The sequence below is a fragment of the Rhagoletis pomonella genome, unplaced genomic scaffold (genome assembly GCF_013731165.1).
Source record: "Rhagoletis pomonella isolate Grant_MI unplaced genomic scaffold, Rhpom_1.0 Rhpom_scaffold_00004, whole genome shotgun sequence".
NCBI lineage: Eukaryota > Metazoa > Arthropoda > Insecta > Diptera > Tephritidae > Rhagoletis > Rhagoletis pomonella.
This window is the reverse complement of record NW_023458558.1, coordinates 76,295,047-76,317,169: the sequence shown is the minus strand read 5'-3', so window position 1 is coordinate 76,317,169 and position 22,123 is coordinate 76,295,047. Positions and strand designations below refer to the sequence as shown.

Below are 22,123 nucleotides of genomic sequence, written 5' to 3'. Positions count from 1 at the left end.
CGCGCACATTGGATCCCGCATTTTCACAGAATATTTCTTCAATGAAGATTTAATCATATAATTCAAAACATGACTTATGATATAAGTTAAGTTACATAAATTTATGTATAAGAACGGACGTACAAAAAAAAATTTAACAAAAGGTGGGTGAATCCTGGTTTTTTTGGTTGTCGAAAAAGCGTCATCATCCAAAATCGTAAAACTTTTTTCTTGATTTGCGCTCTTGTCTGACTATGTTATTTTCAAACACTACGCTATCAGTACCTATTAGAGGTACTGCGCCGCCGAGCCACGCCGCCGCCGCCGCCGATTTTTGTCATTCCTCACGCGCCGTCGCGTTCGGCGCCTAAGGGATTTTGTACAAAATTTTCATGACGTATGTACATTGAAATACATCGTTTCAAGGAACTAAATACTACTCGTTTAAAAACACAATTTTACGAAATGAAAATTACTTTTTTAAAGGAGTTTTTTTTTGCATAATTTGGGCCACTGGAAAAGAATATGATCTCCTTTATTTTTCCAAAAAGAGCGTAACTCAGAAAAAACATAGGTAACATATTTTTCGATCGAAAGCGTTTATCACAGTTAAATTAGGGTCGAATACTCGTAATCTAACGATTTTTTCCGGAGTAGACAACTCTTTACAATAAAGTATTTTTTTAAAGTATTTATTTGAACAAAAGTGGTGGTACAAATAAGATAAGAATCTTTTTAAAGTACATCAACTTCATTTGGTATTTTATTACAGAGTAACATATTAAATTAAATTAAATTAAAATAAACTTAGCACTAACACAAAACATAAGTAAATCCTTAACTAATCATAAGCACAATTAAACATATACATAGGTAGAAGAAAATGAGTTCAGAGAGACAGATGAAAGGAAAGAAAGAATATTATTGCGATCACACTCATCGCAGTGACCCAAAATAGTTGTATATTAGCAATTTGTAGTTACCTCTATTTAACACAGACTTGACAGATTCTGGTATATTATTCCAAAGTCTCACAGCGTTGATGAAAAACAATCTCGACGAGCTAAGATAGGTGTATTTTGGGACAATTAGATCGTGAATACTACAGCAACAATAAGGTTATAACACATCAAAAACTTTAACGCCGATATCTCAGAAAGCAGTTTTAACCGAAGCAGCTTCTGTCCATCTAACTCATTCCATCTAACTCCTCAACTATTAGAGATAAAACAAAGACAAGTTGATTTTCCTGAGTATTTTTTTTTATATTTTAAACAGACTAAATGAAGAGCAAACACTTTTTTGCTAATTTTTACATTCGTAAGTTATTTTATTCTGGGGTCCCACATACGTATACAAGTACTAGGTGGCTGTGTGAAAATTCCGTTAGCATTCCTTAATGGTGGTCAAACCCCAAGAAGGTTTTGCTCCCTCGCATCGCAACGTTTTCTACAAAGGGTTAAAGTTCCCCCTTTTTGGTAAAAATTAGTATTATTTTTCATAACATTCGGTTCTCCTTAGAAAAATTTGGCGCTTAATATTTTAGTGGACATTTTAACCATCTATAAGCCTTTTTTTTTTAACAGTTGGTCAAAAAGACCGGTTCTGGTTCAACTTTTGGAAAAAAGTAGACCAACCTTGTTTTCAATATGTAATCCGCAAAAAATCGTAAGAAATCCGTAATTTAACATAACGGTTGATAAGACTATTGCAAAAATTTATTGATAGCGACATAAATTATCCCAATAACTTAACTTTTAAAATTTTGTATTTCTTTAAATTGAAATGAGGACAAGTAAAAGGAAGATCGAAATTTCATATTATCATTTTGAAGTTATATCTGACGGAGTTCGAATATGGGACCACCTAGCAGAATATGAAAAGAAATATGAAATGTAATAAAGTAAATAAAAGTTAAAAAAAAAAATAAAATTAAAAAAAATATTTTGTTTTTCCTATTGATATTTTATGTCCAAAAGTAGTTAGTTACAAGTTAGTTACATCTAATGCAGAGGTAAACCACCCTCGACTATTTCGCGGCCATCGCCATGGAAATATAGTCAGCCTTCGTCAAAGAAAATATACAGATAATAAGTGACTTTTAGCGCCTTCCTAATCAACTTAACCCCAAAACCCACCCCATGTGTGCGCTAATGACTTAGGTATTTGGGAGTTGGTAAATACTATAGTAAAACAAGTTAAAAAGTCTAAGTTCGGACGGAGTCAGACATTAAATACCCGGCGCAAGTATTAAGTACAGTTTTTTCACCTTTCCGAAAACTACACCGCTACATGGTAGAAGGGTGGTTTTACACCTATTTCAAACATCTTCAATAGAACGTTCAGTTAGACATATTGAGATAAACTTATATAGTTATATGTGGGCGGTATTACGCCCATTTTCCAAAATTCTATAATAATGTTACTTCTTTTCGAAGAATTGTTGGTATTATCAATTTTGAATAAATTAGCGTCCTCAAACTTCTAAATATTTTTTTTAAGTAGAGTCCGACCGATTAATCGGCATCGGCATCGTTTTGGCCGATTCTTTTTACATTTTCCGCAATTTTAACAAATTTTCATCAAAATTTGAAACTGTTTAATCAGATTTCTTAGAATTTTTTTGAGTACGCAGTTTTTTAAATTTTAGTATAATAAAATGCCAGTTTGAAGCAGCTAAAGAGGTAAGTGCTGATTTTTGACAATTTTTGTTCACGCATTTTCTTCCAAACAAAGTACGTTCGAAAATTTTTTTGTATGGAGAAAATCCGCAACACCTTCCATAAAAAATAAAATAGAATAGAATTGAATGGGCCACAAAACTGCATACTCAGAATGTTTAAAGAAAAAGTTTGAAATTTTTACTAACATGGTTTTTGTTAGATAACGAGCTACACTTCCTAAAAAAATAATAAAGATTAAATAAACGAAAAGGAGATAGCCAAAGAATGCTAAAGTGTCATTACTGAAAGTATTGTTATACTTGAATTAATCGCTAAATTCCTAAATCAATCGGGTTCTTTTCAATGGATTGCATATTTTTACTAATATGAGCACAATTAAGAAATATGATTTCGAATGAACTATTTTTTTAACATTGAATAAGAAAAAGGCTATGGAACAAAGTATTGCAATGATATGTACGCATAGCGATGTACTACTTTTAATACTTACATACATAAATGAGTGAATAGATTCTTGAAAGATAATTTGTTTCGTAATGTTATTTTTTTATTTTTATCTTTTGTTATTATAAAAGTTTGTCAAAAACATTTGTTCTTGAACGAATTTATATTCAGGTAGTTTTTTTTATGGAATCGGCATCGGCCACAAATTGGGAATCGGTGGGACTCTAGTTTTAAGCATTTCTGAAATTTACCGTTACAGTGGCTCAATAAAGAACTCGGACACCCAAGTGATATGATTTCAAATCAAAACATATATATTAAAATGCAAATGTATTACATTTCTGTTTCATATTTTTTTTTTCATTCTTCAAGCGTATTTTTCAAAACTACAAGAAACATAAAAAAGCTGCAACTCATTCGTATAAAGAAAATACAAACATAAACTCGGACATTTATATTATCTAGAGTTTGGCAAATATTATTTCAGAATGAAAAAATAAATTAATATTTAGTCGGCAAGCATTTATTTCTTCTGACAGCATTCAGTCTTCTTGGCATAGATTCGACCAGCTTCTTGCATGTTAAAGGGTCTATTTTCCACCACTCTTCCTTAATAGCATCTCATCAAAAAAGGCCTAAATTTTTGTTTCTAATAACATGCTTTTTCAGTTGGTTTTCCAAATTAGCCCGCAGTTGTTCAATTACATTGATGTCTGGAGATTGTGGAGGTGTTTCAAGCACTTTAGGACAGTTGTACATAAGCCATAGACGGACATCAAGTGCCTTATTCTTGGGATCGTTGTCTTGATAGTACTGGAAGTTGTCTTTAATTCCCAACTTTTCAGCGCTTTGAACCAAATTTTCTTTCATAATCGTTAGGTATTGTTTGTGGTCCATATTGCCGTTAATGAAGCACAAATTTCCAGTAACAACAGCGGACATACAACCCCATACCATTACCGAGCCGCCCTCGCGCTTAACTGTCGGACGCAAGTTTTTTTCCAGCAACTCTTCATTAGGTCTTCTGTACACATATGATTGTCCATCGGACGTAAATATGTTGAACTTGCTTTCATCTGAAAATAAAACGGTCTTCCAGAACTCGAAATCCTTATCCCCACGACGATTTGCAAATTTTATTCTCTTGTGTCGGTTAACCTCGTTGATGAAAGGTTTCTTCCGTGCAACTCTTCCATTATACTTTCGCAAACACTATTCGTATACTTTCGGGGTTGCAGTTGATATTAAGGTGTTAGGCGACTTCTGTTGAGAGCTTAGGAGCTCTCAAATTTGAATTTTTCTTAATTTGTTGCTCTATCCACCGTTCATCTGCATCCGAAAACAGTTTTGGTCGTCCCGATTTCTTCTTATTTTCCACGGATTTTGTTTCTTTAAAACGTTTTATCACGTGGTGTACAGTCGAACGGGGTTTATCCACTATTTCTGCGATTTCCGGAACGGTTTTACCCTTTTCATGATGGCTAATAATTAGTTGTCTTACTTCAATTGAGCTTTGTCCACACTGTCTACCCATGTTTATATTTTGGACTTTTATTCAATAAAATACGCATGAAATATTATTTTAAGCTATAACGTTTGGTACTTTATTTGCACTTTTTTACCAAGAGCAAATGAATTGTGGGATTCCCGTTTTTAAAATACCAAACAACTGCAATATTGCCAGATGTCCGACTTCTTTTTTGACACCAATATTGTGCATGCTGCTTGCTAATTTTTTTATATGAATATATAATGGATTTGTAAATTATCATTGTTACTTTCAATATCATATTTAAATACCCAATAGAAAAATAAGAAATAAAAATATTTTACATGCATTGCTTATGAATATTTTGACTTGAAGTTGCATGTTATGTATGGCCGAGTTCTTTATTGAGCCACTGTATATGCAAAGTGGGCGTAATTTTAGTCCGATTTGTATGTGGCAAGCACAATGCAATGGGGTATAGTCGTTGCGCTGGGTATGTAGTTACAGTTGCATAATAATAATAATAGATTGGCGCTTACACATATGTTAGTGTTTGGCCAAGCTTCTCCTCCGATTTGTGGCATGCGCCTTGATGTTGTCACACAAAGCGGAGGGACCTACAGTTTTACGCCGACTCCGAACGGCGATTGTATTTTTATGAGAAGCTGTTTTTCATGGCAGAAATACACTCGGAGGTTTGCCATTGCCTGCCGAGGGACGACCGCTGTTAAGAAAAAACCTTTTTTTCTATTTTTTTGCGATGTTGCTTTGACCAGGGTTTGAACCCAGGCATTGTGGAGTGGAAGCGCACACCACAGCGGCCGACAGTTACAGCGGTTACAGTTGCATGGCTATACTTAATCCCGACTCTTGCGTCCTCGTTCGCGCACTCTGGGCTACGTGAGCAACCCATGTGCGAGATGCGGTAGCCAATCCGAGTGGAGCCTTGGGTCACGGCAGAAAGAGAGGGAGCTTCGGTGGGGCCACTCCGACTTATTCGGTTTAAGGGCTCACTGAAATCTGCAGCGTCTGTTCACCAGTAGGTGCGGCTGCAAGCGGGTGTCTGCTTGGAGCAAGCGGCTCGCTATATAAACGTGTATTTGGTTGCGAAACCACCCCCGTCCCAGCAATGGGTTGTGCGCTGGGCTTGGGACCCGCCACGTAAAAACCACTTCCAGTGAAGAAGCAAGGCAAAGCCTCGGATGAGACCCCCCCTTATGACGACGACCACGGGAAACGTTTAAAGGACTACGATTTGAGGGCATGCAACTGGAATGTCCGGACCCTTAATGGGGAAGGTGCCTCTGCCCGGCTGGTTGATGTCCTCGTAAGGACAAAAGCTGACATCACCGCCATCCAAGAAATGCGTTGGACGGGGCAAGGCAAGCAATGTCTGGGGCCTGCGACGTCTACTACAGCTGCCATGTAAAGGAGCGCAAATTCGGTGTTGGATTTGTGGTGGGAGAGAGACTCCGTCGCCGAGTACTGTCGTTCACCCCGGTGGACGAGCGTCTAGCCACAATCCGCGTCAAAGCGAGATTCTTCAACATCGGACGGAAGAGAAGGATGAGGCATCCAGGATCTCTTCTATGAGCGCTTGGAGCGCACATACGAGCGCTGCCCCCGTCATGATATCAAAATCGTGCTTGGCGACTTCAATGCCAGGGTGGGCAAGGAAGGGATCTTTGGAACCACCGTCGGAAAATTCAGCCTCCACGACGAAACGTCCGACAACGGATTGAGGCTGATCCAATCCGCCGGGGCCCAAAACATGGTAGTATGCAGTACTAGGTTCAAGCATAAAAAGATCCATCAAGCTACGTGGCTGTCTCCGGATCGAAAAACGAGAAACCAAATCGATCATGTTGTGATAGACGGAAGGCACGCTTCCAGACGTACGCACACTCCAAGGCCCAAACATCGACTCGGACCACTATCTTCTTGCAGCCAAGATACGCACCCGCCTCTGTGCAGCAAAAAATGTGCGCCCAAATATGCAAGGAAAGCTTAACGTCGAAAAGCTGCAATCACAACAGACAGCCAGCGCTTCGCTACTCAACTCTCACACCTGCTCTCAGAGAGCACCCCTCAACAAACCGACATATGCGAGCAGTGGAACCACATTTCCCGCTCATTAAGTACCGCCGCCGAAGAAGTAGTCGGATTTCAGCGAGCACGAAAGAATAACTGGTAAGATGAGGAGTGTCAGGAAGCTGCAGAAAAAAAGATGCCGCCTACAGGGCCACGCTGCGATCGGGCGCAACGCGCGCTATGTGGGACCGCTATAGGGATCTGAAGAGGGAAGCGAGACGTATTTGCCGCAATAAGAAGAGAGAGGCCGAAATACGTGAGTGCGAAGAGCTTGAAATGCTGGCCAACAGGAAGAATGCCCGAAAATTTTACCAGAGAGTTAGGCGACTTACGGAAGGTTTAAAGACCGGGGCGTACTCCTGTAAGAACAATAATGGCGACCTAGTAACTGAGCGTACTTAAATTATGGAGGGAACACTTTTCCGTCCTACTAAATGGAAGCAGCACGGAAAGTTGTGGAGAAGAAGAACCCGAGCCCGCAGTCGATGATGACGGAGTCGACGTTCCACCGCCTGACTATGACGAGGTACGTATAGCAATAACGCGGCTGAAAAACAACAAAGCTGCTTGAGCTGACAGCCTGCCAGCTGAGCTATTCAAGTACGGCGGCGAGGAGTTGATAAGGTGCATGCATCAACTCTTGTGCAGAATATGGTCAGATGAACGCATGCCCGACTATTGGAATTTAAGTGTGCTGTGCCCAATCCACAAGAAAGGTGACCCCGCCATTCGCGCCAACTACCGCGGGATCAGCCTTCTAGGCATAGGTTACAAGGTCTTATCGAGCGTACTGTGTGAAAGACTTAAGCCCACCGTCAATGAACTGATTGGGCCTTATCAGTGTGGCTTTAGACCTGGAAAATCCACCATAGACCAGGTATTCACAATACGCCAAATCTTGGAATAGACCCGCGAGAAAAGGATCGACACTCACCACCTATTTGTCGACTTTAAAGCCGCCTTTGACAGCACTAAAAGGAGTTGCCTATACGCCGCTATGTCTGAATTTGGCATCCCCTCAAAACTTATACGGCTGTGTAAAATGACGTTGAGCAATACCGCCAGCTCCGCCAGAATTGGGAAAGACCTCTCCGAGCCGTTCGCCACAAAACGGAGTTTCAGACAGGGCGACTCCCTTTCATGTGACTTCTTTAATCTGATGTTGGAGAAGATAATAAGAGCTGCAGAACTGAACCGCTCAGGAACAATTTACTACAAGAGCGTGCAATTGCTGGCTTATGCCGATGACATCGACATCATCGGTAACAAAAACCGCGAAGTCTGTTCTGCCTTTTCCAAGTTGGATAGGGATGCAAAGCGCATGGGTCTGGTGGTAAACGAAGACAAGACGAAGTATCTCCTGTCTTGGCCGCCTTGGCACCCACGTCACTGTTGACAGTTACAATTTCGAGAAAGTAGAGAATTTCGTTTACTTGGGAACCAGCATTAACACCGATAATAATGTCAGCATTGAAATCCAACGCAGAGTCACTCTTGCCAACAAGTGCTACTTTGGACTGAGTAGGCAATTCAGGAGTAAAGTCCTCTCTCGACGTACGAAAACCACGCTCTATAAGTCACTCATCATGCCCGTGCTGGTATATGGCGCAGAAGCATGGACAATGCCAACATCCGATGACGCGGCTCTTGGAGTGTTTGAGAGAAAGATTTTGCGGAAGATTTACGGGCCTTTACGCGTTGGCGACGGCGAGTACCGCAGACGATGGAACGATGAGCTGTATGAGCTTTACAACGATATGGACATAGTGCCGCGAATTAAAATACAGCGGCTCCGCTGGCTTGGTCATGTCGTTCGAATGGACACCGACGCTCCAGCTCTGAAAGTATTCAACTCGGAACGCGCTGGTGGTAGCAGAGGAAGAGGGAGGCCCCCACTGCGATGGAGAGATCAGGTGGAGAAGGACTTGGCTTCACTTGGCGTTTCCAATTGGCGTCAGTTGGCACAGAGGAGAAACGACGGGCGTGCTTTGCTGAACTCGGCCAAAATCGCTTAGGCGGTTACAGCGCCAAAAAAGAAGAAGAAGAAGAAGTACAATAACCATACCGAGTTTGGTACATATTGGCCTAACGGTGCCACGCCCATTTTCCAAAATTTTATAATAAACGTATTTTTTGCTAAAAAAAATATTGCCAAGCATCAATTTTCAAAAAAATAGTTTAGGTAATTATTGATTTATCCAAGATTTCGCAATTCTCAAAATTACCGTTATATGAGATGTGGGCGTGGTTATTGTCCCATTTAAAAAATTTTCAGCTATTTGGTATGTTGTACCAGGGCCAGCAACTATGCCAAGTTTTGGAGAAATTGGTGCAGCGGTTCCCAAGATATGTGGGCGTGGCTACGGCCATTTTCCAAAAATGTATAATATTCTTATTTTTCGTCTAAAAATTATTGTAAATATCAATTTTGAGTCAATAAGCTTCTGAAGTTACTAAAATATTGCAGTTTTGGTATTTCTGAAAACTACCGTTATATGGGAGGTAGGCGTGGTTATTGTCCGAGTTTACCCATTTTCAATACCGTCCGTCCTACGCTTAAAAGAAGTACACATATCAAGTTTCGTTAAGATATCTAAATTTTTACTCGAGGTATCGTGTGCTCAGGCGGACAGACAGACAGTCTCCGCTTAATCGATTTCCTTTTTCATTCCGATCATTTATGTATACATTTGGCTATATCTATCCCGATTCGTTTTGCCGGTTACCAACAACCGTTATGTGAACAAGGTTATAATATCCTTGAGCACAAGTGCGCTCGGGTATAAAACGACTGGGGTATTAAGTTTTGCTAAATACTAAAGTAAAGTAAATTAAAGTATTCAACAGATGCTTAATGATCTGATCTAAAAAACCCACCTCTCAAGCAAACGGTGGTGTAGTGAACTTATACTGTGTTTTTTAACACTTGTTAATTTTTTGAATATGTTTTGTATGTATGTATATTAAAAGCTGAATACAATTTTTCATTCGATTATAAATCGTTACTGATGTTACGTTATGTATTATTCAATAATTGAAGCTACAATTGATCGTAAATTGGGCAGGATCGCCAATTGTAGTGTTAAAAAACACAGTATAAGTTCACTACAGTGGCAATTCATCACACCGTGTCAATTGATAAAAGAAAATGGTGTTATCACAAAACCCACTTTCCGGGCTGGATTCTGTAACCGTGAGAAAATGCAGTGTACGCCGGGTTCAAAGCTCACAACCAAAAACTCACCGAATAAAATTTATATTAAGAAAATTGACTGCTTTGACAGTTTCTTTTAACCACCTATTCGGCTTTGTTTACTTTTACTTAGATATGTCATCGCCACCAGGACAGTGCAATCTTGACTTCTATCATTCTTGACTTCTGGTGATGCACTGGGTGGTGGTGATTCCTTTTTGCTTACATTTAACAATCGTTAACTCATCCGAAAAGCGGATTGAAAACTTTCTGTAAATTGGCGTCCAACACACTAAGCTCAATGAAAACCGAAGTTAGACGGGGAATGCTAATCTTGATAGGGCAGTTAATCGTCTAAACGTGACTTGGCCAGGCCAAGTGCTTCGAGCAGAGTTGTCCTATATCTCAACCACGATCAAAGCCCAAGCCGATATGGTAGAGCGAAGAACTGGGCCAACTCAGATCGATGGCACGAAAGCTCTTCAACGAGGCTAAAGGCAGCCGACGTGACGAAGAGTGGAACAAATATAGAACCAGCTTTAACAAATACAAGAGTAGGATTAAGGCTGAAAAGAATGAATCCTGTCGAGAGTTCTGCGGAACGCTGGAGACCACAAATGGTACTAACCAGGTCGGACGCGACTCTGGGAAGCGTCTTGAGGCCAGATGGCTCTTGGACGGCCTGCAGCCAGGAAACTCTTGAATGTTTAATAGACACCCACTTTCCAGGCAGCGCGGCCCAAATTGTCAGTAATCATGTGACAAATCGGTCTCGTGCTCTTTTAGAAGAGGTTTCAGATATTATGAACAACGAGAAATTAGCGGGACCGGACGGCATGATTCCCGCTATCCTACAATACTCATGGGAGTATGGTGCCCCATTTGACAAGCATTTTCGCAAGATGCTTAGAAGCGGATATGTACCCAAGGCATGGAGGGAGGTGAAGGTTATATTCATCCCCAAAGCAGGGAAGATAAACCACTCACAGCCAAAGGACTTCAGACCGATAAGTCTTGCATCGTTCATACTAAAAACACTGGAGAGACTAATCGATCTACTTATTGCGGAAAGTATTAGTATCCACACAATCCCAACACGCATACCGCAAGGGTAGATCTGTTGAAAGCGAGCTCCACGAAGTGGTAGGCACTATGGAATAATCGCTGGAACTTAAGGAATACACCCTTGCCACCTTCCTGGATATAGAAGGGGCCTTCAATAATGTTCAAATGGAGGCGATAAGTAAGGTACTCTCTGAGCGCGGCATTCAGCATCCTATAGTGGTAGGGTTGCCAGATTTTGAAACGGAGAAAGGAGTACATTTATATTCTCGATAGAAAAAAAGCAGTACATGACATAAAAAAGGAGTACAATTTTTTTTTTTTTTTTTTTTGTGCAATTTATTGTTACAAATTACCATTAATTAGGTACAAACAAACAAAGATATCTTAGAAATTTTTTTCAAAGCAACAATAAATGTGAAAAATAAATAACTATATGGGTTGGCTTTCCAATAGGGACGGTTGTTAAAGAGATGGTCATCGAAGGGGAAGTGGACGTGGCACCTTTTCCGACCTTTTTGGAGAGGGCATGAACCGCCATTGAAAAAAATGTTACTCCCGACCACCTAGGACCCCTATGGGTCCCCAGGGACCCTTTAGAAAAATTGCCAAAAGTCACAATTTTCACTCGCGTCCACAGTATTTTTGCGTAGAATTCGGTTCTCAGTGACCGCTCTTATAGGAAAGTTTGCCCAACTAAAAAACTGAAAACTACAAAAGAATTCCAGACTCTTCCTGAATGTATGGTAATTTTTTTAATTTAAGCCTTGTAATTAATTTAATATTTTTCTGATTTTTATACCCGAGCGCCCTGCCTCTAAGGCCATGCTTACACCTTTTCACTATCACACTTAACTTTGCTTACTAAGTAGTGTTTGTCACAATATGAATGGTAGAGTACAGCGCGCAAAATAATAACTGTCGCACAGGTTTTTTGAAAAATAAAAGGGTTCTTTATAGAGTTTATGTTTTTTTTGTTAACTTTGTAAATATTTTACTTTAATTTTATTAATTGGTTTTAAAATTTTAATCCTGATTTGCATTTGCCAGCTTTGGGAGATAAGTACATGCGGTTCAGGTGTATTTTTTCTTAGATTTTGTATAAAAAAAGACAAAAAATCTGTATAGGGTTGGTCGAATGAATGCCCTCCTAGTCACCAGTTTCGAGTCTTTTCGATTGCGAAGTATGAGGCCTTATGTTGGACAAAAGACGGAGTATAAAGGACCCAAATGGGGGAAATTAGCCTATGGTTACAGGAGATATGTAATAAAGTAAACGACGAAGACTTGCGCTTTTCTCCCAAACCCCCTGGTAAACCCAAATGAAGGTTAAATTTAAAAACTATACAATAACTACTTTTTATACCCGAGCGCACTTGTGCACAAGGGTATATTCATTTTGTTCACATAACGGTTGTTTGTAACAGCCAAAACGAATCGAGATAGATATAGACAAATGTATACATAAATGATCAGGATGAAAAAAGAAATCGATTAAGCCATGTCTGTCTGTCCGGCCGTCTGTCCGTCTGTCCGTGTACACGATAACTCGAACAAAAATTGAGATATCTCAACGAAATTTGGTATGTAGGTTTCCCTTAATCCAAGGCAGGTTGGTATTGAAAATGGGCGAAATCGGACTGTAACCACGCCCACTTCCCATATAACGGTAATTTCCAGAAATACGAAAACTGCGATATTTTAGTAACTACTGAAGATAATTCACTCAAAATTGATATTTACAATAATTTTTAGACGAAAAATACGAATATTATAAATTTTTGGAAAATGGGCGTAGCCACGCCCACTTATGGTTACATGTGTATATCTTAGGAACCGCTGCACCAATTTCTTCCAAACTTGGCACAGTTGTTAACCTTCGCACAGCATAACAAACGGCCAATTTTTAAAATCGGACAATAACCACGCCCACATCGCATATAACGGTTATTTTCGGAAATACGAAAACTGCGATATTTTAGTAACTACTGAAGATTATTCACTCAAAATTGATATTTACAACAATTTTTAGACGAAAAATAAGAATATTATAAATTTTTTGAAAATGGGCGTAGCCACGCCCACTTATGGTTACATGTGTATATCCTAGGAACCGCTGCACCAATTTCTTCCAAACTTGGCACAGTTTTTGGCCTTGGTACAGCATACAAAATCGCCGAAAATTTTTAAAATTGGACGATAACCACGCCCACATCCCATATAACGGTAATTTAGAGAAACACAAAATTTTCGATAAATCTGTAAATATTGAAGCTAATTTATTCAAAATTGATGCTTGCAACAATTCCTTACCAAGAAAAACTTTTATGGTAAAATTTTGGAAAATGGGCGTGGCACCGCTCACTTATGATCACATATATGTATATCGGTTCTACCAATTTGTACCAAACTCGGTGTGGTTATTGTGCTTGCCACATGAAAGCAAAGCGTTGAAAATTATTGAAATCGGACTAAAATTACGGCCACTTTTCATATAACGGTAAATTTCAGAAATGCTTGAAACTTCAATATTTCGAAATTGAAGGACGCTAATTTACTCAAAATTGATACACCCCGGCTTACCATCTAGCGGTAGGTTTCGGAATGGTGAAAAAACATATATTTTATATTTGCGCCGGGTATTTAATGTTCGGCTCCGCCCGAACTTAGACTTTCTTACATGTTTTACTTGCGCTTTTCTCTCAAAGTGTTTACCGTCAGTAAACCCAAATGAAGGTTAAAATTTAAAAACAAATTAATAAAATTGAAATAAAATCTGTGGATAATTAACAATAAACTACTTTTTCGCAAAATCTATAAAGGCCCCTTTTATGTTTAAAAAAAAAAACTGTGCAACAGATATTATTTTACACTCTGTATATGATAAAATATTAATAGCTGGAAAAAGGAGTTTAAAAGAAGTACAAAGCTAATAAAGTAGTACATTTCCAGATATTTTTTTTTGGGAGTACAAGGGAGTACATTGGACTATAAAGGAGTACGTTTACTCCCAAAAGCAGTACGTCTGGCAACCCTATATAGTGGCATGAATTGACTCCATGCTAGAGAGCAGAATAATCAACGCCACCATAGGCACGGGATCTGTGGGAAGGAAAACCACCAGGGGTACACCTCTGGCTCCTGGTGGTGAACGAAATTCTTGAGATTGTTAAAACCAAGCGAATAAGGGTGGTCGCCTACGCTGACGATTTATTAATACTCATCATCACGCAAATTCCTGTCAACGATAAGTGAACTAATGGAGAGTACACTAGGTGATATCTCTAAGTGGGCCAACCAGAAGGGATTGGGAGGTAAACCCCTCCACGGCAGAACTGGTATTGTTTACAAGGAAACCAAAGTATCCACTTTTTCTCTGCCAAAATTGGGGGAATCCACTTTGAAACTCTCCTCCGAGGCAAAATACCTAAGAATTTATTCTGGATTCCAAGTTAAATTGGAAGAGGAATTTAGAGAGGAGAGTCAAGAACGTGCAAAGGGACCTTTGGAAAGCAATGGGGACTATCACCGTACGTCACTTATCGGATGTACGCCACACTGATTAAACCTATTGCAACCCACGGGTCCTTTGTATGGTGGAGAGCTCTAGACAAAGGGAATAACAAGAAAATAATAGGAAAGGTACTAAGCCACGTCAGTAGCAGAGGGAGGTAAATCCATCCACACTCACGGTTCAAAGATGGAACAAGAAACCGGAGCCAGAAGACAAAGCCACTATTTTTAACGACAGTCAAACAGCACTGAAGGCAATAGGATCTAGAATATGGAAATCGGGAATTGTATGGAAATGTCGCACCACGCTGCTGGCGTCACTGAGCCGTATCCACGTCACTCTATGCTGGGTTCCCGGACATACCAATATTGAAGGGAATGAGTCGGCTGATGAGATGGCTAGATGTGGCTCAGAGATGCCAATAGAAGAAGCGGATAGATTTGTACAACCACCGTTTAGTGATAATGTTAGGCAAATTAATGAGTACACTGTGGCCGTGACGAATGACTTGTGGAACAAACGGGAAGACTGTGAGACTACAAGATTATTATGACCGCGGCTTAGTAGGAAAAAGACAAGGGACATACTGAAACTCAATCGATATGCAGTAAGAGTCCTTACCGGCGTCATCACAGGACACTGTGCTATAGCACCAATGCTCCAACGGTGGCGAATACCAACGCTGCCATGATGAAGATGAGGAAGAGTAAATTGACCACTATCTGTGTCTATGTCCAGGTCTACAGCAGTGATGCCAATAGTAAGGAAAAGAAGCTACATGTGTGGAAATGCAGCCTTAAATATGCGATGTAGGGAAAACAGGACAGACTTTCAGTTTTTGGTTTTGAAATCAAAAACAGTACAGACATGTACGGCTTTTCTCCCAATTTGACGGGTGCAACCAGCTATGTTAACGGCTAAGCACCTAGAATGGTGAAATTAGAGAAAATCCATGCATATTTGTGACTTGTACTGTTTTTGATCTCAACAATGAAAAATTCATTTTGGACTTGTATGGTTGTCGAAGTCACCGATTAAATTATTAGTGAGTTGAAATTATTTCAATGTGTTAACGAATGTTAGCAAGTTAAATCTTCATATGTGCTTGATCACACGCACTGAACAGCAAGAGTATGTACTTTGTCTGCCCTCACATACTCACTTGATCCAAGCTTGCTTAATGCCATTTTTACCGCGTATTCATCTACATTTTTCCACGGCTAGGTACAATTTACGCGATTATATTAGTTGCGTTCCAGATGCTTCACGATATTCACGATTTTCAGAAACAGCTGTTTTCTCCATTAATAAACCTTATGAAAGGTGGTCACCTGGAACTACTTCCTGTAAAAACCTGCAAATCGTGAAGCATCTGGAACGCAACTATTATTATAAATAACACAAAATGAGAGTCTGAATAAAGGAGCGAAGATTATAAGTTGCTGCTAATGTTTAAAATAAAAGATGAATTTGCAAAAGATTGTTTGATTCATTTCGATGTATGAAAAAGATATGTAGGGAAACTTGTAGGGAAAAATTATATTTGCGTAGGGAAAAGTAGGGATTTTCTTGTGAAGCGGTAGGGATGTTTTCAAAAAATTATTAGCATCACTGGTCTACAGACGAAGTGACTCAAGCTCATTTCAATGAGTCAGCTCTTTGAGGTGGCACAATTGAGCTATGACACTCTGCTGTCGAGGCAACACAGCCTAGAGGTGGTTAGCGCTGTTAGTTAGCACCAGGGTTGTTGCGAATATTCGCATTCGCAACCGCGGAGCTTCCGCATTAATGTTAACATTCTCATTCGCAATAATCAATGCGGAGCTTTTGCGAATGCGAATGTTGTGCAAGAGCACCTATAAAGTGTACATCTGGCAAACAAAATAACAAATTGTAGCCAATAATGATAAAAATGTCTTTAAACATATTATGGGTATTCATGGAAATGCGTAAATGCCTCGAAACGCGTAAACCTCGCAAATAATTCGATTTTTCATTCAAAATTAAGTAAGTTTACGAGGTTTACATGGTTACGAGGCATTTGCGCGATTTGATGAATTTCCTTATTATTTCTTAAGCTATATAACCAAGCTATCAATGGGCAGTCATACAAGTTTCCATTTCTACTTGACCTTTGACGTACGTCAAAGAGAACATAGTCCTTTTAATAACTTTTTTTCTATGCTTTAAATACTTGGTTTCTTTTTTTATTATGATTTTTTTTTACCAATGTTAAAAAAAACTACTACAAAAGAATAAAGTGTACATTGTAATTCTTAACCAAATCTTCGTGATTTTCTTTTGATGTTACATATATTCGTTTCAATAATTTAAATGGGGCTCTTTGCAGAATTTATTACTACTAAAAATTTTAAAAACAGTAATTTTGTTTACTCGTTGGGCTGTATTTTTTCATACGGATATACACTGGATCCTAGGCTAAAAAATTCTGTGTCTCTATCGAAAATCAGAAATCAGAAATCGAGGAAAATGAGCATAAAATTGTAAAAATTGCTTGGAATTGATTAATTTATTTTTATCAAAATTCTTTTTTAATTTCTCAAAGTTGAGCGCATCTTGTGCGTATATAACTTCTTATTAAACAAGTAATTTTTTACAAAAAACACAACCGACTTCAATTCTCATATACAAATTAAGGAGTACCGTTAATTTCTTCATGATCCAATGATCGGATCTGAACCAAATTACGGGACGACCATCTATCCGATAAAAAAAAGTATTGAATTCGGTTCACATGGTCCAAAGTTATGCGGTAACATACTTCAAAAAAAATAAATTCTCCGACGAATTGATAACTTTCTCCTTTTTTGAAGTCGGTTAAAAATGTTTGAGTTTTTTGTTAATTTTTTGAAAACAAAGTGCAATTTATGAAACTTTAAAAAGTGTATTTATTTATTACATACTGTGCATAAAACTTGCATAAGTGTATTTTAAAGAGCGTATTATTATATTTTCTGGTGATATATCTTTAGAAGAATAAATCCTCCACGCCCATTTTCCAAATTTTTATCATAAGCGTTTTGGAGAAATTGGTGCAGCGGTTACCAAGTTATACACATGTAATCATAAGTGGGCGTGGCTACGCCCATTTTCCAAAAATTTATAATATTCTCATTTTATGTCTAAAAGTCATTGTATAAGCTTCAGTAGCTACTAAAATAATGCAGATTTCATATTTCTGAAAACTATATGGGAAGTGAGCGTAGTTACGGTCCGATTTCGTCCATTTCCAATACCACCCTACCTTGGGTAAAGGGCAGTCTACATACCAAATTTCGTTGAGATATCTCGAGATATCGTGTACACGGACGGACGGACGGATAGACAGATATGGCTTAATCGACTTCTCTTTTCATTCTGATCATTTATGTATACATTCGCCTATATCTATCTCGATTCGTTTTGGCTGTTCAAACAATCGTTTTGTGAACAAAGTTGTTATACCCTTGTGCACAAGTGCGCTCGGGTATAAAAAAAGGGAAAGTCGTTTACCATAGCAAATTTTGAAATTCCGAAAATATTAATGCGTATATAGTGAGTAGAATATTATATCACTAATTCCTTCACATGACATACATATGTATATGTATATGTAAATACACTCATATATGTACATACATATGTACAATTGTTCAATTAAGGAGTTCACGCTACACTGTCTGCAGAAGCTTTCTGTCCATATTTACTTTAATTGACAACGCTAATGTGTTTGCTTCTCGATATTTGCATTTTGATTATAGTGGCGCCATTTTCAATTTAAAGTACTCTACTAACAACTTACATCACCCTGTAGGAAATGTATTTAACTATAAACTAATTTTAAGTTCATTAGGAAGGAGCTATAAGTCACTTATTATCGGTATACTTTCCTTCACGAAAGCTAACTATATTTCTATGGCGATGGCCGCGAAATAGTCAAGGGTGGTTACCTCGGCATTAGATGTAGTCAAGGGTGGTTACCTCTGCATTTGATGTAACTAGCTTGTAACTAACTACTTTTGGGCATAAAATATCAATAGGAAAAACAAAATATTTTTTTTATTTGTTTTTGTTTTTTTTTTTATTTATTTACTTTATTTATTTCATCACATTTCTTATTTGTTTACATATTCTGCAGTAGGTGATCCCATATTCGAGCTACGTCAGACATAACATCAAAATGATAATATAAAATTTCGATCTTCTTTTCATTTGTCCTCAATTCGAAAAAGTATTTGCGAAGTGCAGGATATTTAAATAGAAACGCGTTTAAAGAAAACAATCTCGAGCTTTACTCTTGCATTACTTGTCCACTTGTTTCAAGTTAGCTTTTTGTAGCTTACTACAAGTTATATATTTTATAGAAATCCCACAAAAAAGCTAACTACAAGTAGGTTATTTGTTATCAATTGATAATTTTTTTCTGCAGGGCAGCTTAATAAAGGGCAGCAATTTCCGTGCGGGAAATAATCCGCGTGAAATGGAAATTTAAATATAAGTTGCGGTTAGACGTGGCAACGCAGGAGCTTTTTCTACTTTCCCGTGTAAACACGCTTTCGATAAATAATTTCAGCTTGCTCGTGCTTCACTAGAATTTGCCGAAATTGTGTAAAATTACAAAAATACTTGTAATTAATTTATTACCCTAATATGAAGTATTTAAGTATTAATGCCTTCGAAAATTTCTGGTTGATTTATGCATATTTTAGCAATTTAGGTATTGTGTTATATTTCATCCTTTTAACCTTGTAGGACACCGTAATACTGTTTCAGATTTGCTTATCTCAATTTATTATTTATTTCAATTAGGTATTTCTCATAATTTTACGGGGTACAGACAGGCCCGTCTGGCAAAGCAGCTGGATTTTCATGTGGTCATAAAATACTTTGCTGCTCAGAAAGTGAGAAAAGTTCATATATAGAAAGTGCTAATTGAGCACAAAATATTTATAATTAACAGTTTAATAAAACAAAAATTTAATTCATTTTAGCAACAAATATTTTTCTATATTTTCACTAGAAACTGGTCCTTCGTTATAGGCTTTTATCACAAATATATTCCGATTTGTACTGATTGTTTCTGACCCTATACATTACAGAAATCCTACATGGAAAACTCTCAATTGATCACATGCTTTAAAATTAATTAAATTAAAATATATAAGGGCCCGTGATTTCTCAGTCCAGGGTACAGATACCACCTTTATGAAAATGTTTGTAATTTATAGAAAATTTTTTAAGTAATTAATTTATTTGTGCGCATAAAATGTCTGATAACCAGGGTTAGGATTTTAAGGCTTTTGCGTTATGTCTGCTTGGTCGTATCTATAAACAATTTAAAGAATCACACGTTTCATGTATTTCTTGATTAAACGCATTAATTTTAATATTGTCTTTTCTGCCGTTTTTGATTATATTGCCTTTTTCTGCATGTTTTGCCTTTTTAATATTTATCTTTTCATTTTCGTACTTTTATGTTTTACAACACTGGAATTCGTTCCATCATCTGATTGATTGTTCACCTTGCGCGGTGAGGACAAGGCGAATTCATATAAGGTGGTGTTACCGGCGAAGTTAGATTTCCGCCGCGGTTTTACTGATGTCAAAATAATTGGGGTATTCACAACGGTGTCGTACGTGTCGTATTGTTGTATGTCGTAAACTATAAACGCCTATAAATATATTACGGGGGTTTGCAAAGTACCATCAAAGTCATATTATGAATTTTCGCAGTGTTGTTTCAGGTTCTCTAAACATTTATTTAAGCTTTTAAAGTTTACGACATACAACAATACGACACTTACGACCACGTTGTAAATCCCTCAAATATGTTTGTTGTTCATTGGTTTTGTTCTTATTGTCATTGTGCGCATAATTTGTTTGTGTAGTTTTTCGGATTTTGTGCTTTCACTACCACCTTACATAAATTAGGCTTGAGTGGGAAAATGCTTGGGAAATCGCTAACTTTTTGATAATGCTTTAAAGCACAGCTGGGCAGCGTCTGCCCGGCGGGCGACTGCGCGGCGTATTCGCGTATACATACACGCTCTGCTTGGGAAGACAGCGAAAGCTTCATTCAACCGCACGACCCTGCAAAAAATGGGACTAATCCGGGATGACTCCGGGAGCAATCGCAAAGGAGCACGCGACTAATACCACTTTTGATCTCTTTATATGGAATGAACTGTTCGCTTTTGTTCGAGCATGTCCTATGAAGAGACTAATTGAGTAGTCCACTTGCAAAGTGCTCTATGTAAAATTTTTTCGAGTTTTAGTTTTTGGCGGATTACGTACCAGTATTTAAAGTAGTTTCATGTTACTAACAACACAGTGCAAAATCTTTTTATATTCTGAAAAAAATAGCAGCAAATGTTAACTCTTCTTCCAAAAGTGGCTATCATACTTATTTATAAACTTAGAACTTAGAAAACTGCTTTAGGTCGGTTAGACTGTTAATGTTATCTTATGTCATGTTATGTTACAATTTTGTAAGGCTCTTATTTATCAAAATTTTCAGGTAATAATAAAAAATATTCAATTTAAATAATACTTGTTGTCGTAGTCGTTTTTTTCAAATTTATGGCTTTCTATTATAAAATCACATAACGCTGTTTGCAAATGGACTACTCAATTGTTCACCTTTATACCCGAACGGGTATGAAAAGCGACTAGTCACTTTTAAAAAATAAAAATAAAAATTTGCGCCAACTGAGATTCGAACCTGGGTGCTCAGTTTTGTTAGGCGAATACGCTCTCTGTGTGCCAACGCCGCACATTTCATTGACTAAGTGCGTACATATCATTAAATCGTTAATAGTACCCGTTAGAGATGAGTTGATCTCCAATTATACCCATAAGGGATGAGTCGAGACTTATAGACCTCCATTAGTGCCCGTATGAGACTAGTTGGGACTAATTAATGCCCAATTGTACGCGATTGAGAGTAATCTCGGAATACTCTCTTTAGAGACTAGTCGCACAATTTTTTGCAGGGGATTTGTTCGCACGCACACAGTGACATCAATTGCACGCACACTACAAAAATGCTCTGCCGAAGCTGCCTACCTCTGCTTTAAAACTTCTATGGTCAGAAGATGTAAAACGGGACAAAGTTCTGATATTTGTTACAGACGCCGCACCATATATGAAAAAAGTGCAGTTGCGATTCAGTTATTTTATCCACGAATGATTCATATTACATGGATTGCTCACGGAGTTCACAGGGTATGTGAAAAACTGCGACTGTGAAAAAAGCAACCATATCTCCCTCTACCACCTCAACCAGTATGTTCTCCTTTAAAACCATATACATACATACATGTATACATATATACATATATGAAATTGTTGATTGTCTCAATGACGATGCGGCTTGTATCATTTTTGCGAAGAAATTGTTCGCTAATAAGGAAATTCGAAAGGAGTTGGCTTATATGCAGGCTGATTTTGGATTTTTAGTAAGCGAGGGAAATGCTTTCAAAATGCTTCAGAGACGAGGTATCGCATTATTTCTATACTTATACTCATCGGCGTAGCCAGAATGAAATTTAGGGGGGAGCTCGACCCTATTAAGCTGGCATTTCAGGGTACTATTTAAATATATATAAGGAAATTTTGAAAGTTAGGGGGCGGCTCGAGCACCCCCCTGCCCCTACCTGGCTACGCCC

General features: G+C 38.2%; 1 protein-coding gene across 1 annotated transcript in view; it reads left to right on the top strand.

Annotated features, from left to right (window-relative positions):
- Nucleotides 1–14,850: 14,850 nt before the first annotated feature.
- Nucleotides 14,851–22,123, top strand: part of LOC118738332 (homeotic protein labial) — a 25,703-nt gene continuing 18,430 nt past the window's right edge. Inside the window, exon 1 of the mRNA XM_036469257.1 lies at nucleotides 14,851–14,986. Within this exon, the coding sequence (XP_036325150.1) occupies nucleotides 14,851–14,986 (136 nt within the window). The remainder of the gene's footprint in view (nucleotides 14,987–22,123) is intronic.